Raw genomic sequence first — 17,463 nt, 5'->3', positions numbered from 1 at the left:
ATAAGAATGCAACCAAAGTTTATTCTTTGTCAGCATAAATAATACTACATAATTACAATATTATATACAATATGTATATAATTTGAGCTACAACAAATACATCAGTTCTGACTCACATCGAATTTATATGACGGACACCCTGATATATTTTAATTAAAATCACATATGAAGTCCATAAAGCTTTTATATATGGTCAAAATTCCATTCATGTGTCATTCTAATAATGTGGGATGGTCGCAGTATTGGAGGTAGCTCTGGATGCGGTGGGATATGTTTAGCTGACCTACGACCTTTGAGGCTCTGGTAGCAAGTGTTCTTCTCACAGTGATTCTGCAAAGCTGCTGCAGGCTCAGAGGATTAGCTGTCAAGTAAGAGACAGCATAATTATAACAAGCAGAGGTGGCAACAGAACAAATGAACAACCGCTTATTCTAACTAATTGAGAAGCAAGTTACTTTCATAAAACCTGAGGCAGCTGTAACAGAGAGACATCGGTGTTGTGTAGTCTATAGGTTTCCTTCCCAGGTTGTCAGTAGCATACACATTGGCTCCAAACGCCACTAACAGCTCGATCATGTCCACCATTTGGACTCGTGCCGCGTTGTGCAATGCAGTCTCATGGAACTTCACTGAATTCACATTGGCACCTGTAGGAAACTTAAATGAGCTTAGACATGTTGTTGACATAAGCGGAATATATACTAATTATGATTAAGTAAAATCCACACAAATACAGTGCTATTGCAAATGACAATAATTCCTTTAGATTGCAGATAACAAAATCTGGACTTTCTCATAATTTAGCAGCATCTTAGAATCATAAAACAATTCAGATTTTTCTGTATTTGGGCATATAGATGACCTAAAACAACACCAATTTCTGTGCAAGTCATAAAACAGATAAAAGGTAACCCATTTAAACAAATGAGACAAAAACAATTACTTACATATTATTGTGAAAAAAAAAAGCAGTTTTGGATACTTAGGTCAGTTCATTTGAAGGGTAAATTGGTTTCAGGCGATTCAATCGATGGGAGGACAATAGTCCAACAGTGTGTAATAGCCTGTGAGGTCACAAAAAACCCCAGTGTAATGTCTAGGAACATTGAACTACAATGGTTTACACCGATCAGGCATAACATTGTGACCACTTGTGTTCATTTTAAATAGGGTGGCCCAGCATTAGAACCACCTATACATAATATAATAATTATAATCCAGTATGACTCCACTACCCACTTTGATCATAATAATATAAACATAGTAGAATTATCACCCTTCTCACAGTGTTAACATAAAAACTGGGAAATTACAACCTTGTAAAAGTAGAATTTGTGGCAGAGACACCCAATCATTACACCAGCGGAGTTCTTCTAGTGTCATTTTACGGGGGGATTTTTCTTTTTCTGACCTGTAGTCTTCTTGCTGACCTGCATTAAGCAGCTCCCTGACACAGTCCACGTGTCCTTTAACGCATGCGACGTGAAGGGGTGGGCCAAAGTGGACGTCATAGGCCTCCAGCTGAGCACCGCTTGCTATCATCAACCTCACTACTTTGACATTACCTGAACAAAAAAAAAGTCAGTGAATAGGTCAAGCAGGACATGATTTGTTGAACCCTGTCTTATTGCTCGCTGTAGTATTTACCTTGTATGCAGGCCTCGTGGAGTGGTGAGGCAGTGAGGGCCGTGAGGGAAGGGTTAACTTTGGCTCCGTAGTCCAAGAGCAGCTTGGCACACTCCAGGCTCCCAGACGCACAGGCGTTACACAGAGGGGTGCTGCCATGGATGGTCCGTACATCCACCTTGAGAAACATTACCATTACAGAATTTAACAACTGATTAGTTTAGCAGTACACATCATGCTAACCATAAACTCTCACAATGTGCAGCATCTACACAATCTATAATAAAACAATAACACAATGAGATATTTACTCAGATCCAGTGTAACATTGAGCCTGTTATTTCCTCCGCAAACTTCACAATGGTTTTTATTTATTCGATATCATACTGGATCACTGTACAATCTTTGTGACGAGGGCGTTTCCTACAGATTTCTAGGACCACAGAGGTTTATTACCACCTGGGCTCCAGCCTCCAGCAGCAGCCGGGCACAATTTGGCTGAGCCTTTGTGCAGGCGTCGTGGAGTGGGGTGATGTTGTCCACAGTCACCGTGTTGACCGAGGCTCCATCTTCTATCAGCTGCTGCAGCTGGAGGGCTCTGCCATGGGAGGCAGCCTCGTGCAGGGGGGTCCGATCTGCCCAGAAACCTTAGACACACACAATATTAAAAATCTAAAAAAAGGATACACAACCATAAGCTTTGTTCAGATATTCAAATTATGTAAATTATTGCAAATGTTTTAACAACATTTACTGCCTTCTTAAATAAAAGCCATAAAATACCATAAACAGTAGCAGAATTAGCTTTGTTAGCAATCAGCTACTAAGCGATAACAAAAGCAACTAGTCTGCATTATTTTATCTTTTTTTTTTTTTTTGGTGATGCCCCGTAATTATTACACTGTGTGGTAATTGTATAATAAGAAGTTGTAACCATAATTCGTATCGTGTATATCGTAACTTTATCGCACTTATTAGCCTGGACGTCACGGCTCATACTGTTTTGAGTGAATGTTGCGTTTACGTGTGATAACGGCGGTAAACACTGGCCGGACGAGCACGAACGTGAAGACATGTTAGCAATAACTAACTTTTTCTAAAAAGGTAGGAACTGTGCTCACCGATATCACAGAGAAACGAACGACGGGCAGCTGTCAGCTCCATGTTTTAAAAACACGTGTGTGTGTGTGTGTGTGTGCGCGCGTGCTGAGGAGGACGAACGTCAACATTAGCTAAAACTCAGTGTCGGGTTACGGAGTCCTAGAGCATGACGGGAATAGTAGTTTGCAGTGCGGAAAATTTGTGTGCTGCTGCATTTAGGTGCCCAGTTCACATGTCCATTAAGCTTGGATGATTAGTAACTGATTATATTGACCTAACATTGATAATTCTACCTTCTTTGCTGTGGCTCACTACCCTACGTCATCTACTTTGTTGTAACAAAAATTAACTGAGTCCTAAAATTATTTATGAACAAATTCAAATCCCCTCATGACTACAGTAACAAAAGTGTGCTATTCTGTGCTGAGAGCTGCCATGGACAGGGGAAATCTGGAAATGTATTTAAGTTCTGTAACTGTTTCAGTCACGCTGGTGATAGACAGACAGGATTCTGCATGGACCATGATATTCACGGATGACATTTTGACCTGTGAGTGAAAATAGGGAGGAGACTGAGATGAAACTGGAGGTCAAAACTGGAGAGAAGGGGAACGAAAGTCAGTTGCCAGGTGGTATGAGTCCGGTGGTATGATGCAGTTATGGCAAATAATATGTGGTAATAAGGTGCTTTAACCTTATTGGTGCCCAAAACGCTTTACACTGCTTCTTATTCACTCAATCCAACGCACACTCACACCGATGGGGGGGGCGGCTACGCAGCTGGCCCACACTCACCGAGAGCAACTATGTTGGGGTCCAGGGTCTTGCTCAAGTACACTTCGACAGCGACAGGGGGAGCCAGGATCTAAACCAACAATCCGGAGATCTGTGACCAACTGCTTTACCTCCTGAGCCACAGTCAGCCCCTCAAGTTACAATGGACAGAGGTTTAAGTAACAGCATTTTCATATCCAAAACAAAAAATCCTAATTTAAATACTAAGTCAGCAACTCTGGCGTTGTAGCTTTATTTTTGGCATAGTTTGGCAGGATCATGTTTTGGAACAACTCGGTCATTGAGGAATAGTGTAATACTGATGATGCCTGGGTGAACTGAACTCCAGTTAGACTCAATGGGAGTGATGGTGGTTTTTCTTATCAATAACACAGACAAAACGTTTTGACTCGTATTCCACTTCTCATGTAACGTTCCACAGACTTATGGCTTCACAGATGAGTCGATCCGAGCAGCTTTTGCAAGATTTATTAGCGTCAGACGAAACAGTTAACTTTTCCATCATAATGTCCTTTAACCGAGCTTATCTCAATTAATGACATGGAATCCACCAATCGCCTTTGTGCATCAAGTTCAAGTGCATCAAACACTCCTACAAGAGAATTAGCAAGATCAGGACCCTGTAACAGCTCAGTGTTTAATGAGGTTCCCTGGCAGCACAGTCAAAGACAACTCCTAACTTTTTCTTTGGGGGATCGTAGACCCCGTGATGTGGGATGTACCACACTTTTCCCTCGTTTTGGATCAGTTGCTTTTCTGGTATTTTGACTTGCATAGCCCTTGTCAATTATTTGATTCATGAAATCAGTATACTCTTCATTAAATGCTGCATTCTTGTTGTTTGGCATTGTGAGGTGAGCATTTCTCTTATAGGGAGTCCAACATAATAATGACCATCTGCATGATACACAGAGCTTTTTACAGAATCCACGAACTGTATATCATCCTCGGACATCTCCAGCTTCTCCTGACTTACGTGCTCAGGGAAATCTTGATTAAACTGTTGAATACGTGATTGTTCCATATTATCAACAGAAATGCGATGGACTGCAACCTTAACATGTGCACTATTTGCTGTGACACCGTCAGGATGTTCACTACCCACCCAAGTGCAGTTCTTACAGTGTATGCTCCATTGTCTTGGTTGTTAATCACCTGCCATGGTTCCAATGCCTTGTGAGCATTGACTCCAATAAGAAGTCCTATGTCAGCATTTATGTTGGGCAACTTGACTTCGCTGATAAGGCCACTTTTCTGTGTCATTTTGTGTTGGTATGTTCCCTTTTGGAACCAGAATGGCTGCCTGTCTAAATACTCTAGACAGATCAACAATAGTTGCTGCTGTCAATCCCACTAACCTCCAAGTCTGTGAGTATATAATTTTCCACATGCTGCTTTGGACTCATAGTTGTCAGCTCAAGTTCAGTTCGTTTACGTTCTAGGTTCAGCTGTCCAGCCAATGAATGAGTGCAGAAAGTAGCAGCCTATAGTGAAACGATTTAACACAAAATAACAATAACTTACTTAACTATGTAAAGCTGTTTCAGCTCTTACAGTGAGGATGAGCGGAGTCTAGAGGAAAAGCAAAGTTACTATGAGGAAGAGTAGAGTATCGTCCTGGTAGAGTAGAGGGATCTTGAGATGCGGCGGGGGTCGAGTAACTTGACGATAGGTAGGGAAATTGTGGGAAGAGGGGACACTGAGGAAGATGTAGTGGTCTGGACCCCTAACACAGATGCAGGCCTGGTAGTGAACGTGTGAAACGTAGCCGTGGTGACGTTCCAATCCCTGATAGTGACGAGAACTCCAAAATCCCTTTAGGGATATAAAATGCAGGTGAGAAAGCAGACGATCTGGCAGCTTGGTCAGGGAACCGAGGATGTATAGAAACAGAGTGGTGAGAGCAGGTGAAGCTGATTGTTTAGTAAAGCAGCGGGAAATGTGACGGGACCAGGAACAGGAAGTGGGTGCAAAATAAAAGTCTTGCAGGGGGAAGTGAAGTTGGGGATCCTGACAAGGTGTGCTTACCGTAAAACAAAGGCTGGACCAAAATCTACCCACAAAGCACAAGAAGTACTGCAAGGAACACATGGGGGTATTTGGATGAGCTCTGTAAAAAGTACGATGCTGCTCTTCTGGCTGCCCTTAGTGTAAAAACTATTGGGTGCCTGTGAGCAACTTTGACTTGAAGAAAGCATGAACCAGTGCATGGGGGCTCAGAGGAGATAGAGATTTCTAACCCTGCCTACCTACAGCACTTGGTGGGATTTCTATAGAATCTCATAAAAGTTGAAAAACAAACAAACAAACAAACAAACAAACAAAAAAAAACAGGGACGCCGAAACCACTGATGCAAAGATGGGAAGCTGGGGAGTGGATGTGGACGCAGGAGAGGGGCCAAAGTACTGATGCTTCAACACGGACACTCATCTAAAAAAAAAACATACGGTCACAGTTGTTTGATCCCTTCCAAGTAATAAAGAAAAAAATGTTCTTCCCAGCACTGGAGTATCTACTATCCACACATAATTATGTCCTCGTTGTACGACTCAAAAATCAACTTGAGTATTAGAAAATGTATCCATGGCGTCAAGGTTGTGTTTCTGTGTTCTCCACTAGATGGTGCTAAACCCATTTAGCTCAGGCTAAATCACAACAACAGGACTTTTCCCTTTCCTTAACTTTTATTAAAAAATACAAAATTCTAAACTAACATGTAGACAAAAAAGCAAAAAAATAACTGCAACAATGGCGCATTGGAATTACGCACAACCATCCACTGTATTATGTTGTTAAAGAATAAAAAAATGGTACAAGATAATGACAAACCTTAACATTCATGTTCTCTTTGTCATTTGTTCCATGCGTCATGATTTTTGTTCAGCTTTCTTGACATTTAATCAGTGCTCAGTGTTTTGTACCACTCAGAGATGACAACATGATTAGTGTACCAATAAAAATGAAAAAAGATCAATTTAATCAATTTCTGTTTCAGTTTGAACGTAACAAAAATAAACCTGGCTGACAAAAAGGCTTCTCAAAGATTGAAAATGCAGCAGCAAAACAATGGCATCTGATATTTTTGATAAATGGTCAACACAAAACAGCATGGATCCACAAACAAGAAGAGCAAAAATGTCAAGTACTTTTAATAAATTATAAATTATGTACTAATCTACAACTTTCATACGAAGCTGGACAGGACATTCCCTTTCCCTATCTTTCTATGAAGAAACGAAAGATGGCTTACTTTGATAAAGAATGTTTGGGAAGATTAACTTTTGTTCCAAGACCTTTTCCAACTCTGTGATCCACCGCAGAACCTGTGTCTCCACATATTTCTGGTTTCAAATCCCTTTTACTAAAGGCATCACTTCCTTGTATGAACGTCTGGCCTCTTCTTTACTCTGATGGACAGGTTCCCTGTTGACGAGGTTTACCCTAAGCAATCAGGCTGCAATCAAGCCTGGCTGTGTTCCCCAAGCTGAATACATCCTCCAATCAAAGTTGGAGTTTTTTTGGTAGTTTTTTTTTTTTGTGGATAGTTTTTCCACATACGTTAAACTGACTTACTTAAATAAATCATATAGTGCTCCTCTATATTGAACATTTCTTTGATCCCATCCAAGTAATAGAGGAAAAAATGCTCTTCCCAGCACTGGAGTGTTTACTATCCACACACATCCTCGTTGTACGATCAAAATTACACATCATGTAGCCATATGTTTACTGCTGTGGCTGTAATATCTTTATTTGCCATAACTGGCCTTGCTGGTCTGTTTACTGGTCTGTTTTGAAAACTGCTGGCCACTGTGGTCAGTTTGACGACAATATGTCTGACATTATTGCTTTAAACACAATGTCTAATATCCTCCCATTAAGAGCTGAGTTGTTTTGGTGACATTAAAACAAATAGCATAATTGGAAAATAATGAAGCAGCGGTGTGCTGGTGACACTGTAAATTACTGCTTGTCACTGCAGATGACCAAATTTACTGCACCTCTGTGCACATTTGGGACTTTAATTAGGGCTGAGTTGAATCCTACCCTGCTTACAAGGAGATTAACCTTTTAATTATTTGGTAATTAATCATGTTAGGCTGCTGCTTGTGTCGCCATAGTTTCACTGCGAGACATGATGTCATGAATGAGGTCATGAAAAAAAAGTCTACTTATTTTGAAATGCCAAATATTTGTTATTTTTTTCACCAACATAATATTTAATGCATATTCAGCTAGTACAAATATTCCCTCAACAGAAATTAAAGTTCGTTTTTTAATATTCAACGGGCAGCAAACGTTTGCACTAACAATTTTCTGTTCCTTCTGATGATGAAAGAACATTTGCAATAGCTGAGTGTTCATTGTTATTGTATCAGGTTCAAGGTGTGGTTAGCATCACTTTCCATTGAAAAACGAAACAATTTAAAAAGATAAAAAGATAATAGGACTGTAAGTGCAACTTTTTAAATTACCGATTCTTTTTTTAGTACAGTACCTCGAAACCCTAACGGAATAGTACATTTTCCGACAGCACCGGAACGTAGCACGCTGAGTTCACGCCCCTCCTCCCACAGACAGCAAGTATGTGGAGTATGTGGCTTCACGTCGTCGGTGTAGTAAGACGTCTGCTCCAGAGGGGCCTCGTCATAGGTCTGGATCTATCTCTTACTTTTGTTATTAACCGTTTTACATCTGGGCATTGCCTGCTTTTTTAAAAATTACGTTAAGGTAAGTTTTTTTTTTTTTTTGAACACTTTGAGCTCAAACTTAATACGTTTCAGACTGGTTCACTGAAGCTAAGTAAGTTTGATATTTGGCTACTATTGTAAAGTTGGTGCCTTCACCTTCACTCGGTGGTGTCTTTATTTACGCTTAGATGAAAGGAATTTATTCTTAAATTTTTTTTTTTTTTTTTAGAATGAAAGTTACATGTCTAACTTGTTATTAGCTTGCTAGCTGCCTAAAGTTACCTCAAAACCTGAAAGCGAGCCACAAGAACCCCACGTGCCCCTGACAGTGATGCGCAGCAATGTTACAAATGAGTAATAATTCATTGTTTTTTTTTTTTTTTTGTTCTAATAGGATTTTTGAAATGTTTTCAACACAAAACACACGTTATCGCTTATAAGATTATGAATAAAAAGGTGTCCTGTAACTAGTGCCAGGAGTCATTACACTTTACCTAAACCACTAACCAGGAATAAGGACGTTAATAGTTTAATTTGTCTGTCTTCAATGGAAGGTTGGGGGACAAACACTGAAATCTGAATAACTGTTACGTTATATGAGTCCTGGGGCATATGTACATGCTTCTCTACTGTCCTTCACTGTCTAATTGTGTCTCCAGTGGCCCCTGTCCTTTGAATTAGGGTCAAGTTCTTATGCTATAACACTGTGTCCAGCGAGTCAGCGAAACAAAATCCTCCTATGTGAAAAGTTGCTTGGCAATAATTGGCAGAAATGTTTAGCGTTTTCAACCTAAAAATACTGTATCAAGGATAAATAAGAAGCAAAATTTCAATCCTCAGTCTTGTGAAAACTATTAATCATTAGTCTTTGACTTCTGTGAATATTTATGAAATGTAATTGTATTCATCATAGTCCATGTCATGTATATCTACACATTTCACCAGAGACTTTCACATCCCATTCAACCCCCGAGGGAACTTTAAAAGTAATAATAGTAATAATAATATTCCACAGTCTCTAATCTGGCTAGGAGGTGGATACAGTGTGACTGACAAGATTAATAGATTAAACCACTTTGTTTTCTTCTCGCAATCGGAAATCATACCACGTTCTACTTCTTTCTATCAGTAGCAGTAGAATATGATATCACAAGCAGGCTTGTTTTGTGGTGATGCACCAAAAAAAGGTTTCAAATATCTTCAAATTTCAAATTAGTCTTCTTTTTGGAAGCTCTCACACGTTTATTAAAGGCGAGTGTGGTTGCAATTACAGACGGATGTACAGACGAGTCAGGGTGTCACTTAGTGCCTCATGTGAGCTAAATAGTGTTTACTTCTACTTTGTATCCCGCAACCACAAGCTATCAGGAAACAAAAGCCCAAAGGCACAATGCCTCAAAACATTCCTCTGGGTATTAGTCTGCCCTCTCGTTCAGCCTGACCTCGCTGGCATTGTTTTTTTTTTGTTTTTTTTTCAGGATGGCAGTCAGCAGTGGTTTTCAATATAACTTTTAACCAGGTATCTAGCAACACAGGTTCACAATTTACCCTAATTTGGTAAACTAGAACTTTTTAAGTGCTGAAATATTTTATAGAGCTGGTGAAAAACATCATAGCACAACACAGATTTTAAAGTTCTTCCCTGTACTTCTAGTTTGGGCGATATATGTATGGTAATGGGGGCCGGGCGGCTCAATGGGTACAGCATCACGTTAGGATGCAGAAGGCCATGGGATCAAATCCCACCTCACCCGTTTTCAGTGCAGACTGTTTCATCTGGAGAATTTCTTTTAGCTAGAAGCAGAGATATTTTAAGGCAAGGAAGTCAGAGGAAAACCAAGGCAAGATGAAAATAGGGGAAGTCGCCCTTTTTTAACACTCAGTTTGGTTTGGTTTTTTTCTTTGTGAGTGAATACAATCAGTTTTTTTCCAAAGTCTAACAAAGACAAAGTAGTGGATGAAGAGACAAAAGTAATTCTCCCTCAGATCACGTGTGACCTTTCATCTTTTGTTTTTACCTCCTTTCAGGACCAAACACAATGCCAAACTGGGGAGGAGGCAACAAATGTACAGCGTGCCGTGGGACAGTTTACCACGCTGAGGAAGTGCAGTGTGATGGGAAGAGTTTCCACAAATGCTGTTTCCTCTGCAGTAAGTGTTCAGATGCAACACAACTGGACTAAGATCGTGTATCAGCACACTGAACCATTATAATATTGATTTCCCACACTGTGGCACCCACTGAGATTACAGTAACACAGAAGGTCCCATCAAGAGACAGTTTTAAGATGCATTGTGGGTAATCAAAAATCGAGCTGTGGAATTAACATTATGCTAGGGATCGAAAGTCAATTTCGTTCAGGATCTTCGCCATCGACTTCGAGGAATGTTTTGTCTCTTTTGACTCTCTAGCTTTATGACATAGATGCACCGATATGCCGGATTAATACAGTTTATAGCGTAATGTAATGTGTATGAGGAGGGAAACGTGCTGGATTAGTGCATCCCTACATGCAAATTAATAATGTCATTCTTTTATATTTAGACTTCCCAAGAGCAGATGTTGCATCAGTCCACACATGTTGTTTAGATTAATAATAAGCGAAGCATATTTAGTTGACTGTGCTTGGTTAATTATATTTCACCCCTGCACTGAACTGACATTTATGCCACTGGTCATTAGTTGTTGAGTTTACACTGTATTATTGTCAGTTTGTGGACAAGTGGGGGGCTTGTCCTGCTGTTGAACCATCTTCGAAATGTCAGTGTGGAACTTACACAGACAGCAAGAGCACACAGATGCTTTTATTTAGCTGCTATCAAGAGAAGAAAAAAAGCAGAGATGAGTTTATAATTTCCAGTGGTTGTGTTACAAAGGAGGCCTTGTCTCATGCTCCCACTGAGGACATGAAGGGACTTGGTGTCTTTGGCTCTCTTTTGCCCTTTTCACCAGTTTCTCAGCTTGACCGTCACTACTATCTCAAACAGCTGAAAAGAGCCTTTTACGACTGTATCCATAATAACAAAAAAAACCTCGTAATATTTTCTATAATGACGAATTTGAAGCCATTTGAATTGAACATACAGAAATATTCTTTAAGGCATTGGCCATGAGATCAGAGAGGTGTGAGTGGAGACATTGCAGACCATTGTGTGAAACATTCAGCTAATCTCACATTTACAGTTTTAATCCACTCAGATTAACATTGTTTTTGAAGATATTGCATTGGTGCAAACCTGCTATAAATGTACACGGATATATATATCAAATACTAATGTTAGGGATACAGCTATGGTGATAAAAATCTGGATAGAAATTGCAGAAACAGGAATCACTGCTCAGTAGGTATTTTAAACCCATAACTACTTGCACATGCAGTCAGAACAAAAAAGGAATGTGACAAAGAAAGGCTTGTCAAAATATCTCACTATGAGTGAAAAGAAGTTTTTATTTTTGGCCTAAAAAGTACAAATGGCAACTTCCCAAGCTTTCTTCTAATGGGATTGCATTTCTTGACCCTGATTAGCCAGAAAAATCACATTAACCATATGTATTTATGGTGCGTGTGACAACAACAAGCAGTTGAAATATATATAAAAATAAATAAATAATAAAAATAATTTCATTTCCTTGCTAGCTCACAGTATCACTGCGACCCTCCCCCTTCTCTGTGTGTCCTCAGTGGTGTGCAGGAAGGGGTTAGACAGCACCACGCTGGCCATTCATGACCAAGAGATCTACTGCAAGTCATGCTACGGGAAGAAGTATGGCCCCAAAGGCTACGGCTACGGACAGGGAGCAGGAACACTCAACATGGACCGAGGAGAGCGGCTGGGAATCAAACCTGAAGAGTAAGCCAGGCTGACACAATAGTGCTGAGGGGAATCGTAAAAATGGCTAAAGATGTGAAAGTGCAGCCAGCAACTGTAAAACTATGTTTCGTTTAGGCGATTTAACAGTACAGATGTCATCTTGTCTAAACAAAGGATCATTCATCAAAAGTTAATTACACAAGTTGCTGCAGCGAGGTCGTCGAGGTCAGCGGGTTCAGTGGCACATTATGTGTAATGAGGTTTACACATTGTGGTTGCTGGCTGACCCTCATTATCAAAGTTTACAGTGTGTTGCTGACCTTCCAAAAAAAAAAAAACCCAAAAAACAATTACATACATTTGAAAAACTAATTCATGAAAGCTACCACAAATACAGGCATTATAAAATAAACATTAGATTGAATACAGTGGCCCTTGAAAGTTTGTGAATCCTTGGGAATTTTCAGGAATTTTCTCAACCCTAAATAAAACGCACCCATCTAAACAAATGATACAGAAACTCATTTATATGCCAAAGAAAAAGACCCGGTTTTAAATACTTGTATGTAGCTTTCAGTGACTGGTCTGATCCACTTTTGCAGCAAGGACTTTATCAGCCCTGCACATCATTGTGGAGGGTTTTTAGGACTTTGGTTGGCTTAATTGCTTCCTGTTCTTTCACAGAATTTATGTAGAATTAATGCCAATACCTTGACTTAGCCCTTCAAAAAATACTTCTTGTGCTTTAACTTTTCTTTGGCAGAACAACTACAGGGTCCTTTCTGTTGATCTTCAGATTCACAGGTTGATACCTTTTCCTTGTACAACTCAGAAGTCATATCTCCATCAATGATGACAATTAATCCTGGCAACACTATGTTTCACAGATGGAATAAGGTTCTTCCATTATGCAGAGTTTGGTCATCAACAAACATAACATTTAAACCAAGTCTACAATGGTCACTTCCATTCCAGCAAACATTCTTCCAGCAGCTTTTTGACCTGCGATCTTCAGCAGGGCTTCTTTTTTGCAACTCTACCATGCACAGCATTGTTGTTCAACATTCTGGTGAACTCTAGCCCTGCAGGGGAGGTCTTTAGTTCCCAGACATTACCTTGGGGATCCTTGCAAACTGACACACCTTGCTCTTGGAGTCATTTTTGGAGTCCAAACTCTATTGTAACCCTTTCCAGCCTAATGATTATCAAAAACCATTTTTTTAAGGTCTTCAGAAATCTTTGTTCCCAGTAAACTTACGTTGTCAATATCAGACTACTAAGGTTGTCATAGATTTGCCTTCTTCAGATGCTATTATACAGTGTTACCCAAACTCACACCTGATTGTCATTCCTTTAATATAAACACATTCTAATTTTCCTTTTTAATGATTGATTATTCTAAAAGTGTCCAGACTCTTCGGATAATTTTCCATTGTAAATAAACAAACAAGAGTCATTTTTGACGGATTCCTTTAACTGGATTCGCCAGCTTTAGGACCGAATTAAAATGTGTTTTAGATCCCACTCGTGCAGAAATAGAAAAGGTTTACGAGTCTTCAAGTATCACTCCGTGTGAGGTCAGTGGAAGAATGTCCATTAGATCCCCTCCTCTAGCCAAGCTTATGATTCATTAACTGAAAGCTTGAAGGTTTCCACTCAGGAGTAAAACAGTAAACTTGTACTAAGTCTTTGAAACGTAGCATAGTGGCGACAAATTTTAGTGGTAAAATCTCGCCATTACGGATTCTCACACAGTGGATGTCAGAAGATCAGAGGTTGTTCCCGCCAAATATACAAAGTGAATGTACAAAACATTCTGTTCTTCTTCCCTGCACTCTGTTCTGTTTTCTCTCTGCCTGAAATACAAACCTGTGACAATACACAGAAACCTTGATGGCAATACAGTCGCCTTTATCGAGTCCAGCTTGTCTGCAGCAGTTTCCAGCTGCTTTGGTGAATGGGGCAGATTAAGTCTGAAACTAAGAATAGTGATCTGAGTCTGTATTACGATCCATTACAATCGTTGCTTTCCAACTAGTGGCTATGAACTGGATTTGGGTGCTTCCAGAATGTTAGATTGCATCTCTATAACCGTGTGGGCACCAAAAACAAACAGGAAAACACAGCCACAAACTCACAAACCTACTCAGACTGTTTATTCCTGTCTCAGACGTCAGGTGATTACTGTTATAAAATAATTTCTTATGTAACTAGCAAGAGCCAGCTCACTGTCCTCTGTCCTGGACCACAAAGGGCTTCATTCAGGGGCTTCTGGGGCTGGCAGTCATACTTGGATAAGCACTGCTCCAGGGCCTTGGTTTCCAGACTAGACGAGTGACATGTGCCAGGCTTATTTCTTGTCTCCTTGAATTTGGAGAATAATTATTGAAGATATCAGTTAGGCACGAATTAATGTGTAACTGACACTTCACTAGTTTCTGCACATGTTTAGGGTTTGACTTGCATTTATAGTTCAAAACGATTTCTTAAGACTTTCATACGGTTAAATTTAAACACACATTTTTAATCATGACATCGCCATTTTAATGGAAAGAGTTAGTGATCTGTTTGTGCTTTTGTAACAGGACACAGACTCACAGACCAACCACCAACCCTAACCCATCCAAATTTGCCCAGAAGTTTGGAGGTTCAGAGAAATGCGGCCGGTGTGGAGACTCTGTCTATGCAGCTGAGAAGATCATGGGAGCAGGCAAGGTAAGGGCATCGCAAATGCATCATTTCCAACTCAGTGTCTCATGGATTATCGTGACAGCAATGACGGCTTGAGTCCACAAATCGCGTGTGTGTCCCAGAATCTGATCTAAAGCCACAGACTTAATGAAGGTTTTCCAGTGAGGTTGCAGTTTAATAATGTTAGATCAGCCACAACAGAAATCAAATCATAATCTAAGCCCAGGTTCCTTTGCATCTCTGAGCACAACAATCTACATCACATGCCACAGTGGGAAAACTTGTTTGACTGTTTTTTACTGTACTGAACCAGATATGCAGGATGTGTGATGTGGTCTTTCACAATGAGAGAACACAAATCCTCTTTTTTTTATTGAAGCCGTTTCATGAAGTTTGGATGGGGGCTTCCTAACAGCTGGCATCAATCGTGTAAGGCTGTGTGGACACTGACGTTCTGGCAGATGTTGCTGACATAAAGATTTACAGTAGATGAAGTCATGCGGCTAAGAGTCTGGCAATTTATCAGCAGGATGTTTTGTTCTGAGGAAAAATTAGGTGTCAGAGCAGTTGCTCCAAAAAAATTGCACATAAAAAAAAACTGTGCAGAGATGGTTTCTGTTTCCTCTAAACATGGGAGTCCACATTTCCTGTCTCTGATTGTACATGGATTCATACATGAGCAGATTTATAGTAGGTGACGTCAATGGGTGGAGAGCTGGAAATGTGCTTTCTAACTGGAAGACGTGTGTGTGGTGCTGGGTCTGCTCATTGCCTAAAAGATAACCTATAATTTTCTGCATAATGACATGAAGACATTTGCAGTGATGAAACACAAGAAAGACACATTGTCTACAAAATAACTTTTTTTTATTGTTTTGCTGTAGACTTGGGTTATATATGTTCATCCAATAATCAAATAATGGATATGAAATGAAAGTTTCAATTAGCAGCTTTTACTTCCTGATATTTTCACCTACACATGATACACAAAATAACATATAGCTACGTTTGTATTAGATTTAAGTATTTTTAGGTTATTTTAAAGTAACTTAACGTTTTGTTTCAAATACCTTCTTCACAATAACTGCATAAACCCTGTAACTCACTGCCATTCATAAATTGTTGTTTTTGTTTTTTTTTATATACTTTTTTCTAGGCTTTTACTGCAACTTCTTTCAGTTGTTGTTTGGTTTGAGGGGCTTCTCTCGGTAATCTCGTCTTTAGCAGCTAAAATACAGTTCAGTTGGGTGAAGGGAAAGGGACGGACTCTGTTTAAAACCTTCCACCTTTTCCCTCCGATGGCCCCATTTGCTGGCAGCGTGTTTGGGATCATTGTCTTGTTATTTAATGAAGCTCCTCTCATTTGGTTTTGTAGTTTAATAAATGTACCTGTCTGAAATGTCAAAGCTATACTTAAAAGCAAGAGTGCATTGTGTTTCTCCTCATAGCCTTGGCATAAGAACTGCTTCCGCTGTGCAAAATGTGGCAAAAGTCTGGAGTCAACCACCCAAACGGAGAAAGAAGGCGAAATCTACTGCAAAGGTGAGATGGAAAAAAAATGTGTTGTTTCAATTCACATTAGTTGCTCATTTACAACTGAGGGCGTCGTGTAGCAACACTGCCATCCCAGGCTCTCTTTGTTTAGCTGGTATGGCTCCATGATGATCTCTCTCACGAAACAGAAGACTGATAGACACTGGCACGCACGGAACACACACACACACACACACACACACAGGCAGCAGCAGACAGACGCTTGCTGAATGTCATAATGAAACCTTGCACTGATGAGCAGGAATGTTGCATCTCAGCTCTAAACCCAAACAGACCAAACTCGGCTGCTGCAACCAATCAGTGGTTTTGTGAGATGCCTCGCTGTCCTCTAACACAGAGATGTCCCAGTGCTGTCTCAGGAACAGCTGGATATTGTTACTCTCTTCCTAAATTTATGAAGATAGATGCGGACAGAAGACCTGAGATGTAACATTTTTTTTAAAGAAACATGAAACACTTTTCAAACGCTGATGCTGCTGATTCTTCTCTGCAAGTCACACATTCTGCACTTCAGAGTGTGATCTCAACCTAAAACATGTGAAAGTCAACATGTTCACGTGATATAAACAGCTCTGGGTGCTGGGCACCTGCACAGGAAAAAAAAAAAATTGCCTTTCAAAAGATCTGCACACACGCAAGTGCTGTCTATCCTGGCAGGTTGGGTAAACGAGAGAGGTCTTCATGCCGTTTTCGCAGAATGTATTTGACAATTTGCACTTACCTAACATAAAAATTCAACCTTTAAGAAACACTACGGAACCATACGTCATTACCGGTCGTAAGCTGAAGTTTTTTTTCAGCTTGTTGTGGAAACTGACGTGAAAATGTGGTTAAGTTTGAACTTAAATGTGCCTCACCTGCTTTAATATGAGGTTTTTAGGTTTTCAAATCCTTCATTACTGTTGTGAAACTGTGAGCATTGAAATGTGTCACGTTCATTCGTATTGTTTTTTTCCCTCCCCAGCATGCTACGCAAAGAACTTTGGGCCAAAGGGCTTTGGTTACGGCCAAGGAGCTGGTGCTCTCGTTCACGCTCAGTGACGACTCAGTAGGACCGATTTGACCATCTCACGTTTCTACATTCCTGTGCCGCGTCACACTTGTCAGGCTCAGCGTTTTCTCCCGTAAATGCTTTCATGTAAAAACTAGGTGCTCTGAATAAAAAAAAAACAAAACATAAATCAACCAAAG

At 40.1% G+C, this 17,463-nt stretch overlaps 2 protein-coding genes across 10 annotated transcripts; one reads left to right on the top strand and one right to left on the bottom strand.

Moving 5' to 3' along the window:
* Positions 1 to 23: 23 nt before the first annotated feature.
* On the bottom strand, positions 24 to 2,894 carry asb13a.1 (ankyrin repeat and SOCS box containing 13a, tandem duplicate 1). Of its 5 annotated transcripts, none has more exons than XM_067490372.1 (6): positions 2,748 to 2,894; positions 2,083 to 2,273; positions 1,648 to 1,804; positions 1,317 to 1,565; positions 456 to 647; positions 24 to 361 (listed from the first exon to the last, which is right to left on the bottom strand). In XM_067490372.1, exons 1-6 carry the CDS (start codon positions 2,788 to 2,790, stop codon positions 213 to 215), a joined length of 981 nt encoding a protein of 326 aa, XP_067346473.1. In that variant the 5' UTR covers positions 2,791 to 2,894; the 3' UTR covers positions 24 to 212. The 5 variants fall into 5 exon arrangements, with proteins under 5 accessions (XP_067346473.1, XP_067346475.1, XP_067346474.1 ...); XM_067490374.1 differs by having other exon boundaries at positions 1,431 to 1,565; XM_067490373.1 differs by having other exon boundaries at positions 2,086 to 2,273.
* A 5,207-nt stretch (positions 2,895 to 8,101) lies between these two features.
* Positions 8,102 to 17,462, top strand: csrp2 (cysteine and glycine-rich protein 2). 5 transcript variants are annotated; one of them, XM_067490441.1, is made up of 6 exons: positions 8,102 to 8,254; positions 10,243 to 10,365; positions 11,898 to 12,066; positions 14,613 to 14,742; positions 16,167 to 16,260; positions 17,237 to 17,462. In XM_067490441.1, exons 2-6 carry the CDS (start codon positions 10,254 to 10,256, stop codon positions 17,311 to 17,313), a joined length of 582 nt encoding a protein of 193 aa, XP_067346542.1. In that variant the 5' UTR covers positions 8,102 to 8,254; positions 10,243 to 10,253; the 3' UTR covers positions 17,314 to 17,462. The 5 variants fall into 5 exon arrangements, with proteins under 5 accessions (XP_067346542.1, XP_067346540.1, XP_067346538.1 ...); XM_067490439.1 differs by having other exon boundaries at positions 11,853 to 12,066; XM_067490437.1 differs by having other exon boundaries at positions 8,105 to 8,176; positions 11,853 to 12,066.
* Position 17,463: the final 1 nt, after the last annotated feature.

The sequence above is a fragment of the Channa argus genome, chromosome 21 (assembly GCF_033026475.1).
Source record: "Channa argus isolate prfri chromosome 21, Channa argus male v1.0, whole genome shotgun sequence".
In the NCBI taxonomy this organism is placed as follows: Eukaryota; Metazoa; Chordata; class Actinopteri; order Anabantiformes; family Channidae; genus Channa; species Channa argus.
Note: the sequence above shows the minus strand (reverse complement) of the source record. Positions and strands in the feature narration are given on the sequence as shown.

Excerpts from the sequence above, each read along its gene's own strand:
- asb13a.1 (XM_067490372.1), bottom strand. The coding sequence starts at position 2,790 with ATGGAGCTGACAGCTGCCCGTCGTTCGTTTCTCTGTGATATCG. Across the intron at positions 2,274-2,747 it reads TTCGTTTCTCTGTGATATCG|GTTTCTGGGCAGATCGGACC; the intron begins GTGAGCACAGTT and ends TGTGTGTCTAAG. Across the intron at positions 1,805-2,082 it reads TGGAGGCTGGAGCCCAGGTG|GTGGATGTACGGACCATCCA; the intron begins GTAATAAACCTC and ends ATGTTTCTCAAG.
- csrp2 (XM_067490437.1), top strand. The coding sequence starts at position 8,110 with ATGTGGAGTATGTGGCTTCACGTCGTCGGTGTAGTAAGACGTCTGCTC. Across the intron at positions 8,177-10,242 it reads CCAGAGGGGCCTCGTCATAG|GACCAAACACAATGCCAAAC; the intron begins GTCTGGATCTAT and ends ACCTCCTTTCAG. Across the intron at positions 14,743-16,166 it reads AGATCATGGGAGCAGGCAAG|CCTTGGCATAAGAACTGCTT; the intron begins GTAAGGGCATCG and ends TTCTCCTCATAG.